We start from the raw sequence: 10,493 nt of genomic DNA, 5'->3' as shown, positions 1-10,493 counted from the left end.
TTTTCTACGTTTAAAACGGCTGAAGCCAAACAAGGAAAAGATGGCGAGGACAAATATGCTTTTATCTGCTCCAACACACCAGCAGGGTATGGAATAGTCCCCTTAAGGACAAGCTCATCACAAGATTCTTTGGAGAGAGGAAGTTACAGAAAAGAGAATCCCTTTTATCATCCACTCATCAATGTTTGGAAAGCCTGGGTAATTGGGAAGAGGACAAAACTGAGATGTCAGTTTCTCAGGATGGTGGGAAAATCCAAATGTAAAACTTGCTTAATCTTTGCTAATTACAAAATACCTGCCTAAAGCTGAAAGTGAATTAGGGAAAGAAGCTCTACCCTCAGGGGACTGGGACCAGGTGGAGCTGCTTGCCCTTGAGGTTGTGTTTTGGGGAGACAGGAGACCTGGGGTAACACCAGTCAGGATAAGGGCTTGGATACTTTTGAAGGGCCTAACAATCGACACAAGACAAGAGTCTTAAGAGAGTTCAGAATGTAAAATTCTACTCATAGCAGGCAGCGTGAGATTTGGGAAGAGCAATCCCAACAGTCCCCCTCCCCATCGAGCTCCCGCATTAACACTTAGCAACTCCGTTCTACAGGGTTTATTGGGTTTATAACTGGACAAAGTCACACGTGTACAAAATGAAGCTCACACTATCCCAAAGCAGAGTAGGGATTGAGGGCTGGGGATCCGTTACTGGCCTTTGGGGGAGCTCCGAGGTGAGGGGCAGCCAACCCTCCCACTCCAGAGAGATGTGGCCACAGGGGAGGGGAGGAGAGGGAGCCCAGCTGGCTTTGGTCACAGAATACAGAGCCTGGCATTGGGCCAGGGCAGACAGATGGATGGTGGAGTAGGAGTCCCAGAAACCACCCTGCCCAGGGAGCCCAGGGACTGCTCCACCAGTCCCGCTCGCAATGTGGTTGGTCCAGACCTAGACTCAGGGGCTGGTGCAAAGGGAAGGCAGCAAAGCAGGAGGGAGGAGACACTGAAGTGTGGTGGCCCAGGGCACCCAGACCTGTGGAAAAGGGCGGGTAGGGAGACAGGCTAGCTGCTACTAGGCAGCTAGCAGCGGGTCTCATAAATGCCGCTGCGGCCAATATAGCGCACCCATTTGATGACATCATGGTCGCTGTAGTTCAGCTTCGGTTCAAACACCTTCAAGTAGCGCACCTTGAGGCCAGAGGGTGCGAATGGCACCTGGGCAAAGGACAGCTCCAGTTAGGAATGTGGTCTTCCTCTCACAGCTGCTCTCCTCTGGGAAGTTCTGTAGCCCTGACCTACTTCATCTCTCTCTACTACAGGTGTTTGAATGCTTGGGGTCCTGAAAGAAGCTGGGGGAAGCTTAAGAAGAGTCTTCTTAAGAGGTTACTAGAGAAGAGAGCATATCCAAGAGTAACTAATAATCACTTGGGTTTGAAGTCAGACCTTGCCTGTGATAACCTGAATCAATTCCTTTAATCAGCAGCAGGCAACAACCAAAGACCCACTGTAGAACACACTTATCCTGCTCAATATTATGGGCTTAAAAAATAATGTGGAGAAAATTATATGTCTAGCATGCACAAAGCAAAGTCAGCCCATTCTCCTGTCTGTAAATAAACTTTATGTCTTATTTCGCATTCAGGCAATCTAAATTTTTCCAAAAAACTGTTTTATGACAGCTTTAGAAGTCAAAGGTTTTTGTCAGTGTGAATAGCAATTTCTAGTAAGAGGCCTGAAGGGGGAAGGAATGGGTCTACGAATTAAAAGTCACTTCCCCTCTCTCGGTCTCATATGCAGGTAGTAATGTACAGAAGTTGACCTGAACAATCCTAAGATCTTTCTTAGCACACCCTTCCATGGCTCTAGGCCCCTCCTTTGCCATACCTCAAAGTTCATGGAAATGGGGGGTCGAGCCCATTTCTTCTTGTCATTGGTGGGCAGAAGTTCAATCTCTGCGCTGATCTGCGATTCCTTCATGCCTGCCATGCGCTTGATCCTGGGAACAGAAGGGCAATAAGCAGGAAGTGCCCCTGCTAGCTTGGAGGAGTTTTAAGGTGGAGGGTGCCTTTTTGGAGGGGTCGGGGGAAGGGAACTGAAGAGCTTGGGGGAGGTGCCAGGACAAAAAGTATGGGGAAGAACCTGATAACCACTTGCTATGGAACCTTGGGTATGCTATTCCTTTAGCACTGTTGGCTGCAGTTTCAGCTTAGATACACAGGCATGCTATCCCCTGCTCTCTATTTCACAGAAATATTACAAGGGCAAACAGGGAAAAACATGGAAACATTTCGATAAATAAATGCATGCACGCACCCAAGTACAGGCATGTGCACACTCAGAGGTATAGGAGTGAGAGCACAAGCAGAGGTTCCTGGAGAAAAAGACAGGCACCCTCCCCCCACCCATAACACACACACACATTCTCTCTCTCAAGACAATGAAGGTAAAACTTCAAAGAGGGTACACCAAAGCATCTTGAGCCCTGCAGTGGCCTCGTGAAGGAGACTCACTTCCACACGATGGCGTTCTCGCTGGCCTTGTACTTGGCCTTCCCCTTCATGCAGATCACCTGTACCCCGCTTGTGTTCAGTGGGGTTGGGATCCTCACCTAGAAGTGATACACCTGTCAAGGCGCTCTGTCAAGCCCTGACATCAGCTGCTTTTGTACCTGGAGACAGTGCTTCCTCCTCCCCAAGTTCCCTGTTCTCACCTCAATCTTCTGAGCCAGTAATGAGGGCTTGAAATTGGACTTGATGACCACCTTAACCTCCAGCTTGGTGCGTCCCACTTCTCGCACTAGTGGGATCACCCGGAAAGGAAGGATGATGTCCTTGGTGGTACGATACCTTTAGGGGTGGGGAGCAAGGTTGGCACAGGAGCCTGTCCTCCTCCCTCTCCCCCACCTCTCTTGGCCAGCAGCACCCCCTGCCTCCTCACACCCAATGGCACCTCATTAGCTCAAACTCTCCATCTGGTGGGATGAAGCTGATGCTGCGTTCAGAGTCAAACTTGCTGAGTCGCACACACTGGTGGAAGGTGCAGTCATCGATGGCGATTGATTGCTTCCCACTGCGAGCAGGGGCAGAAGGTCTCCTTGTTGGTACAGGAGTGTGGCAGGAGAGAGTTGGCTGGGGGGCTGTCCCACCCCCAAAGGCTGCCACATCCTGGGTGAGGCCTGCGCTACAGACTATGGAAAGCTACCAGAATGGAGAAAGCTGGCAACCAGGCAAGCACACCCTCGGGAAGAGGGAGTCTGCATTACTGCAGAAATGATATCTTGAAGGAACCTGTGATAGACCAAGCCCTGCTCAGCCCTCCAAGGTCCACCCTCTCCCACCAGCAACCCTGCTCAGGCACCTCTTGCTTGTTTCATCAGCTGTGCCTTTGCCTTGCTTCTCAATGACAATCTTGTCATTCATCCCAAACTTGCACTCAGGCATGCCACTCAGGTAGCTCTTCATCACCACCCGGCCTGACACATGGGCGCTCAGCACCTGCCCTGGTGATAGACAGATACATGGGAACATCTGAGTTAGGACCAGAATCCTGCCCTGATCCTGCCCCTCTAGCTTCATCATGAGAGGGCTCTCACCCTGGGGGGACATGAGGAGGTTCACACTCTCCAGCACATCCAAGAAGAGCTCATTCCGGCGATACTTGATGCCCTCCCGCCGCCAGCCAATCTGCCCGGTCACCTGGCTGGTGATCTGGGATTGCTCTTCTTTTGTCTACATGGGGGGACAGAGAAGAACACTAATGGCCTCATTCCTTTCCACCTTCAATGATCCTGTCTCTATCCCCACTCCAGTCTCATTCCCCCTCCCTTTTAGTCCCCACCCTGTAATTCATCCTCCCCATGAGCTCCATGCGGCAGGGCCTGAAGAAAACTGGAGCAAAGCTGTAAAGGTGGAAGCTGAGGGAACAGCTTACCTGATGCTGGAGGCCAAAGGGCCAATGTGATGCCCACAGGAAGCAGGAGGGGAGCACAGACGGGAAGCAGCAGGCAGAAAAGAAGAAGGCAGCTATAAGGCCTGGATCCTAGAGGAGGGCCCACGCTCTCTCCTCCTGAGGAACACCAGGCCTCCAGGGCAGCCCACACCCTTCCTTCCCCCAGTGCAGAAGGAAACTGCTTGAATTGTATTCCCACTAACAGAGATGCTGAGTCAGCTGCTCCTAGGGTGGAAGGCCACATACAGCAAAATAGGCCCGCAATCACGGTAGAGGGCTCAGGCCAGCACTTCCTGTCAAAGCCGGGCTCTTGAGTCAGCTGGGGCAAGGCTCAGGGGGCTCAAGGAGGATGGGCCCCACCCTTGCTGTGGCTGTCCCACTGAGTACCTGGCTCTTGATACCCTGCTGAGTGATGAAGGTTTTCAGTGCTCCTGTCTCTGAATTCTGTGGATAGCCAAAGTCCAGGATCTCTGCAAAAGGAAGGGAACCATCAGCCCCTGGAAAAAACTGAAGGCTTCTTCAGTCCAATCCCTCCCCTGGCCTGGACCTATCTGGCCAGCACAGCCCTAGAAGAGTATGGGATCATCTGCAGCAATGTCCTCTAGCTTTGTAGCATTTACTCTGGGATTTGTGCTTCATAAGAAAACATAATTAAAACGTCAGATTTTTTCCACAGAGAAAATCAGAAGAATCTCATGGCCAGTGGGTAAGAGATCAAGAAGCACTGAGTCCTTAGAAAACAGACTCTGGGAAGGTGGAAAGACTCTTGTTGCCTTAAATCATACCCTACAGAGGAAAAGAGATAATGCAACCCCAGCAGTCAGTAACATCTCACCCTCCTTCAGGCTCTGAGGCAGCTGTTGAGATAGAAAGCTGGGAAGGACAATCAGTGAACTAAGGCCCAAACCACAAAGGTAAGAGGGAAATGTGCTTAACTGCAGGAGGCTACCAAGCCCCACAGTTAGGTTCCTAGCCCCCTGAAAGATCTTTTGGTCCTCCGCCCTGTCTCCCCACACCTCCACTCGCTAGCCTATTTCTGTGTTCTACTTCAGAGCAGCCTTTAGGGCTGAATTTAGACTGGCCTTTTCAGGGCTCAAAAGACCAGACAGTCAGGAAATGAAGTTCACAGGACACTGGAGGGAACCTCACACGTGCCCCTACCTCCAGGCTAGGCCCCATCAGGTCCATCCCCACCCTGGGCCCACCGCCCTGCCAGCCTCACCATCCAGCAGCTCATATATGAGCACAAAATTGTTCTTGATGTTCTCCTCACTGATCTTGCCGAAGTAGGCAGCCATTACGTCACACATCTTATAGAGGAATTCGAAGACCATGGCAGCATTGACATTCTGCTTGGTGACAGCTGCCAACCAGATGTTGGACCGCTTAACATGGAAGAAACTGGTGCGAGCGATGTTGGTGACGGGGCTGCGAACCTGCTGCCGGGCGTGGATAACATTGACCCGAAAGGCATCCACTGCATTCCTCCTGAGGGAAAAGGTACATAGGGGCTGCTCAGCACCCCGTCAAACCTCACTCCATGGGGATCGACCACAGCTGCTAACAACCTTTCCCCCTTTCACTGCTTAAGTCTGACATGTACTCTGAAGCCAATGCCTAAACCACTGGGGCAGTTCCCTTGTGGCCCCCAGCAGAGGCATGGGAGTAGGGCCAGAGCTGAGCTGGTGTCTGAAGGCCACCAGAGACAGGGAAGTCAGGTGGGAATGATAGGAGGACAGGTGTAGTGTTAATAAAGTAAAGTCCATCAGGCTTAAGGAGGTATGTTCCCGATTCCCAGGCCTGGCCCCAATTTCCCAGCTGCCACCTCTCTAACTTCTCATTAAGCTCCAGGCCCAAATGAGAAAGATACCCTACTCCTTCTTCAGTTCTCCCACTTGTGATCCTACCAGTGGGGAGGCGTGGCTCTTCTAGAACTGAGACAAAGCCACTGTGACTTCGGAGAAGGCTCTAATCTACTGAGGAAGAAGCACCAAGGGGCCATGGAGCTGGGCCATTCATTCCTGTCCAGGATCCAATTCCAGGACGAGTTCAGGGAATGAAAACAGATGAAGAAAACAATGATGGGGGGGCAGGGCCCCCCACCCACCTGTGCCTGGGCGGCAGCTTGATAGGCTGCTTACCTATTGCTACGGCAGCCAATGAGATGGGATGAGAGAAATGACGCCAGCAAGAAGAGGAGAGTGACAGCAACAAGAGAGAGGATTAGACACACAACACACTGGGGTGGGCAGCACACACCATGAGGTGGAAGCTGACGAGCAACAGGCAAGGGGTGGGAAAGCACAGCAAGGCATGCAAGACAGTATGTGCTCTGGCTTAAGCAGGTTCATCCAGGGCAGGAGGGAGTGCGGATGGGTGTAGGCAGCCAGGTTCAGGCAAGCCAGGCACTCCCACAACTCTAGTTCATGCCCACCACCAGCCAAGGGACAAACAGCCACAAAGGCCAGGCCAGCCCACTAGCCAGGGAGCTGGGAGCCAAGGAGTTCGGGCACTGCAGCAGGCCCATTCTATAACTGTCTATTCTAAGCTCTTAAAAGGAAGAAAAACAGGGCAGCATGAACCAGAGGAGCCTAATCTCATTAGAGTTGCTGAGGCTAGGATGTGTCCCCTCACTCAGGAAAGAACAGTGGCATGCAAGATGGGGCAGAATGAGAAGGCAGGCTGTGCCTCCCTGTTAAGGTCTGAGGGACCCAGAACAAGGAGCTCTTCCAGGTTTACTCTGATAGGCCAGAAAGGGCCACATGGCTCCCTGCCCTTCCCTCAGTGACCCGGAGAGTGCCTGAGGCTTGCTCACAACGTCTCTTCTAGGAGTGGCCCCGAGGAACTGAAAAGAGCTGAGTCAGCAGCCTGCCTCCTCCTGAGAAAGGGAGTGGGAGAGGATTTGGCAGCCTGGAGAGGCTTTCAAGAGAATCCAGTGAAGGCTCTCACCATGAGAAGGGCTTCTGAGAGCAAGACTTAGACAGACTAGTACCACGAGCCTGGCCACTAACTTCACCCCCTGGAGAAAGATCTCCTTCCTCCTCAGAGGAGGAATTAATCTGCCAGAGCAAAAGCACTCATTTCCAGCAAGTAGGTCTGTCACTAAGGGAGGGAGAAGGCAGGAAGGGCAGGAGTTCCTAAGACTGTAGGGGCCACACCATTCCACAGGTCCCGCCTATTGCCAGGCCAATGCCACCAGACCTAATGGGAACCAGGCTGTATTAGCTGAGCTTCTAGGATGCAGCAAGGGATGAGGGTGGTCCAAGTCAAGTCTCTGGTAGGAACGGACCCGGTCCTGCATGCTGGGGAGGAGGGATGAAGGGTGGGGGCACAGCTGGCTCAGCCAGGGGACTCACCCGATGTCATCTCGGTAGACCCGGGAGATGAGCACCTCCCCCTTGTGATTATAGATGAATAAGCCTCCAATCATGGCGGCAGCTCAGTCTCCAAGGCCCATCGCTCTGAGAACAGACCTAGGACAGGCGGAGGCAGAGTAAGGGAAGGCCTGAGAACCTCTGCCAACATCCTCTGTGGGGCTGTGCAGGTCACTGGCTGGGCTTTTTTTCCTGACTCAACCCTCCAGTAAGTGACCCTGAAGCCCTCCCCAGGCATGCCCCTCCCCTTAGCCAGGCTCCAGTTCCTGTTTATCCCACACTGGAAAGGAGAAAGAAATGGAGGGACTTGGGCCCAGGATTCTAAGGCCATTTGGACCCTCCCTTTTCTGGGGCTGAGCCCAGAGAGTAGCCCCCTCCCCCTCTTCACAGTGCTGACCTCAGCATGGATCCTTTTTGGCCCCTTCCTGTGCAGACTCTCACTCAGACTGTAGCCGGTGAGTCACTGTGAAGGCCTGCCTGCGGCTGCAGGAATGGCGGTAGGAATTACTCCACTTTGTTCAGGCCTGGGGCCCCCAGGCACAGCTTTAGGAGCACCCGGTGTCTCAGGCTCCACTACCCTTCTGAGAAGACTGCAGGGCCTGAACCTGCTGCTCTCTAATTCACAGAAGTCTAAACATTCCAGGAAAGGGTGTGGAGGGCGTGGGGAGGAGAGAAGGGAGGCCTTAGGCCCTGACATGGACCCAGGAGTGTGGCTCCAACCAATCCCAGGCAGTCAGATAAGCAGGCAAAAGAGCAGGGTAGAAAGAGGGTAGAAAGGCCCCAGCCCTGGCGGACTACACTTCAATGACCCAAGCTGCTTATGAGTTATTTTTAACCACCTCCCTTTCAAAAAGGGAGGATCCCTCTCAGCTCCCAAATGCAATAAAAATAAGGGGGGGAGGGTGAGGGTACAGGTTCATAAAACGAAGAGATCAATCCAGCTGAAATTCTATGATTCCAGACCCATGACATAACTCATTTCTGGCCTGAGTACCTACAAGAAAGGGGCGGAATATGTGAATTATTCAAATTATTTGGGTCAAACTAATTTAGACTGTTTGCAAGGAGAAAAAGGGTTAATTTAGTTCTAGATTTCCTGAATTAGCTCTGGTATTAATTTCACAGGGCAGAGGGAGTTTAGCAGACTTTTGTAAACTGGAAAATAGAGCCCATTACTGTGGCCATCAGGGTCTCCCAAACTCAGTGAGAGGTCTCTCAAGGTGGTGGTGAACACATTTCACCCTTCAGTCCCAAAGAGGCTGGGAGAAGAAATGCAAAATGGACGTAGAGCCCTGAGCAAAGAAGCAAGTTCACAGGTATCAAGTGGTAGGGACCTCAGAATACCAAAGAGCAGAGGTGGGGCCCAGGGCAGGAAGGGAATACTGAGTTAAGGGGAAAGACTGGTAGAAACAGCCAGGCGGTCTACTTCAGGTGAGCCTGCAGCAGCAACAGGGCTGGGGGGTGTGGGGTGGGGGGAACATCTGGAGGAAGGAGTTTCCAGTGTGGCAAGGGTACGGCTTTGAAGAGGAAAAAACACTAGGGAGAGACTGACAGTGGTGAATAAGGGAAAGCTGGGGCTGCGTTAACTTGCTTTGAGGTTCAAGCGTAGAGGCATGAGCGGGTGGTGGGCTTTTCGCCCCGGGGAGGAAGACATCGCGGGAAAAATATGGCTCCACGGGGGTGCGGGGGCTATCACAGGCCTGAGGAAGAAGAGCCGCGGGGTGTCACTCAACTGGGAGGAGGGGGTGCCGCAGGGTGGGAGGCTTGTCATAGTCCAAGGAGGCGGCACAAGAGGGTGTCACTGTCCTAGGAGATGGGGGAATTGTCCTTGCGCTGAGAGGAGGAGGCGCCAAGGAGCAGGGGGGGTTGTCACGATCCCGGGTAGGGGGGTGCCGCGTGGCGTCCCCGCTCTGGGAGGATTCCAGTAAGTCTCCCTCTCACGGGAGGCGCTGGACGGGTCAGGTGGAGGGCGCCGCTCCTGGCCGGTCCTGCAACCGCGCCCCGGGCGCCCCCGCCCCGCCGTCAGCTCTCTCCCGATCTGAAGGCTGAGGCCAGTCCCGGGTGTGGGCAGCTTTCCGCGTAGCGCAGTGCAGGGAAGGGCAAAGCTGGGCAGCGTGGTAGGCGTTCTCCCTCACCCTTGGCCAGATCCCGAGCTTACCTGGTGTCCGCGGCCCCCTGCTCGGCCCGCCCGGCCACTCTCCAGATCCCAAGATGTCCGCCCGCCCCCTGCTCGCTTGCCCGCTGCCTCGGCTTTCACCGCAGTGCCGCGGCCCCGCCCCGAACACAGTTGCGCGTGCGCGTCCGGCGATCGCGCCGACTACATATCCCGTCAGGCCCCTCGACCTTCTCGCTTACAATTTTAAGCTTTCTAGGTTCAGCAAAACTACAACTACCCGAATGCCTTCGGCTGGGAAGGCGTGCCTTGGGAGAGGGATAGGCGTGGCCTTATCCTCCCTTTCACGAAATACACATCCCATCATACGCCACTCCACTCACTTCACTTTCCCCACTGAGCATTCTGGGAATTGTAGTCTGCAATCCATCCTGTTCCTATTTCAGTGTTTAGGAGAGCTTCAGAGGATTAATGCCATTTGTTGAAGCCCATTTGTCAAGCCTGAGATTGCTGTAGGCCTTTTCTGTCTCCGGAGTCTGAGGACAGGCTGTGCTCACTTTACACACACATGCCTTGGCAGAAGTGTTTGTACTGAATTTCCTGCTTTCTAACACCACCTCTGATTCTCCCAAGAGTTTTTCATCAAATATTTGTTCCAGACATGAGCCTTTTCCCAGGGATCAAGACCCAAGTAAAAGGGCAAGGAGCAAGGAGGCAAATACTGGTAAGAAACTAACCAAAGCTTTTCAAGAATGTCTGTTTTATCCCGGCTATACATACGTATGTGACCTCTCAAGCCAAGGACCTGTGTGCCTTCTAGTGAAAGCATATATGTTGCTTAAAAAACCGTTGGCAAGTTTAATTTAACTGGACATGGAATTTGAAATCCCCTCTCTGATGAACAGAGTTAATCTTCACATCCAAGCTGAGAAGAGACAGCAAACCCTCAGACATGAAACGCCTACTTCCTCTTGCAGGACCTAAAGAAAATCTGTTAGCTCTTCTCTTTCTGTAGGGAGAGATGCCCTGCTGCCTTCACTGCTGCTGAGCCCATCATGGGAGGAAGGATAAAAAGG

General features: G+C 52.8%; 1 protein-coding gene across 6 annotated transcripts; it reads right to left on the bottom strand.

The window, feature by feature from the left end:
• Positions 1 to 586: 586 nt before the first annotated feature.
• On the bottom strand, positions 587 to 9,598 carry AP2M1 (adaptor related protein complex 2 subunit mu 1). 6 transcript variants are annotated; one of them, XM_027582523.1, is made up of 13 exons: positions 9,463 to 9,565; positions 7,702 to 7,787; positions 7,287 to 7,403; positions 5,153 to 5,418; positions 4,318 to 4,400; positions 3,913 to 3,918; positions 3,575 to 3,710; positions 3,340 to 3,481; positions 2,932 to 3,075; positions 2,693 to 2,828; positions 2,493 to 2,590; positions 1,867 to 1,978; positions 587 to 1,197 (listed from the first exon to the last, which is right to left on the bottom strand). In XM_027582523.1, the coding sequence occupies exons 3-13, from the start codon at positions 7,358 to 7,360 to the stop codon at positions 1,063 to 1,065; spliced, it is 1,332 nt and encodes a 443-aa protein (XP_027438324.1). In that variant the 5' UTR covers positions 7,361 to 7,403; positions 7,702 to 7,787; positions 9,463 to 9,565; the 3' UTR covers positions 587 to 1,062. The 6 variants fall into 6 exon arrangements, with proteins under 6 accessions (XP_027438324.1, XP_027438323.1, XP_027438327.1 ...); XM_027582522.1 differs by lacking the exon at positions 7,702 to 7,787 and having other exon boundaries at positions 9,463 to 9,598; XM_027582526.1 differs by lacking the exon at positions 7,702 to 7,787 and having other exon boundaries at positions 2,932 to 3,051; positions 9,463 to 9,598.
• Positions 9,599 to 10,493: the final 895 nt, after the last annotated feature.

This window comes from Zalophus californianus, chromosome 1 (assembly GCF_009762305.2).
Source record: "Zalophus californianus isolate mZalCal1 chromosome 1, mZalCal1.pri.v2, whole genome shotgun sequence".
In the NCBI taxonomy this organism is placed as follows: domain Eukaryota; kingdom Metazoa; phylum Chordata; class Mammalia; order Carnivora; family Otariidae; genus Zalophus; species Zalophus californianus.
This window is presented reverse-complemented; position numbering and strand designations above follow the sequence as displayed.

Bases quoted from the DNA above. Each gene is read 5' to 3' on its own strand.
- AP2M1 (XM_027582522.1), bottom strand. From the start codon at position 7,360: ATGATTGGAGGCTTATTCATCTATAATCACAAGGGGGAGGTGCTCATC. The intron at 5,419-7,286 runs GTGAGTCCCCTG...CTTTTCCCTCAG, and splicing joins GTCTACCGAGATGACATCGG to GAGGAATGCAGTGGATGCCT. The intron at 1,979-2,492 runs GTGAGTCTCCTT...TTCTGTTCCCAG, and splicing joins GAGAACGCCATCGTGTGGAA to GATCAAGCGCATGGCAGGCA.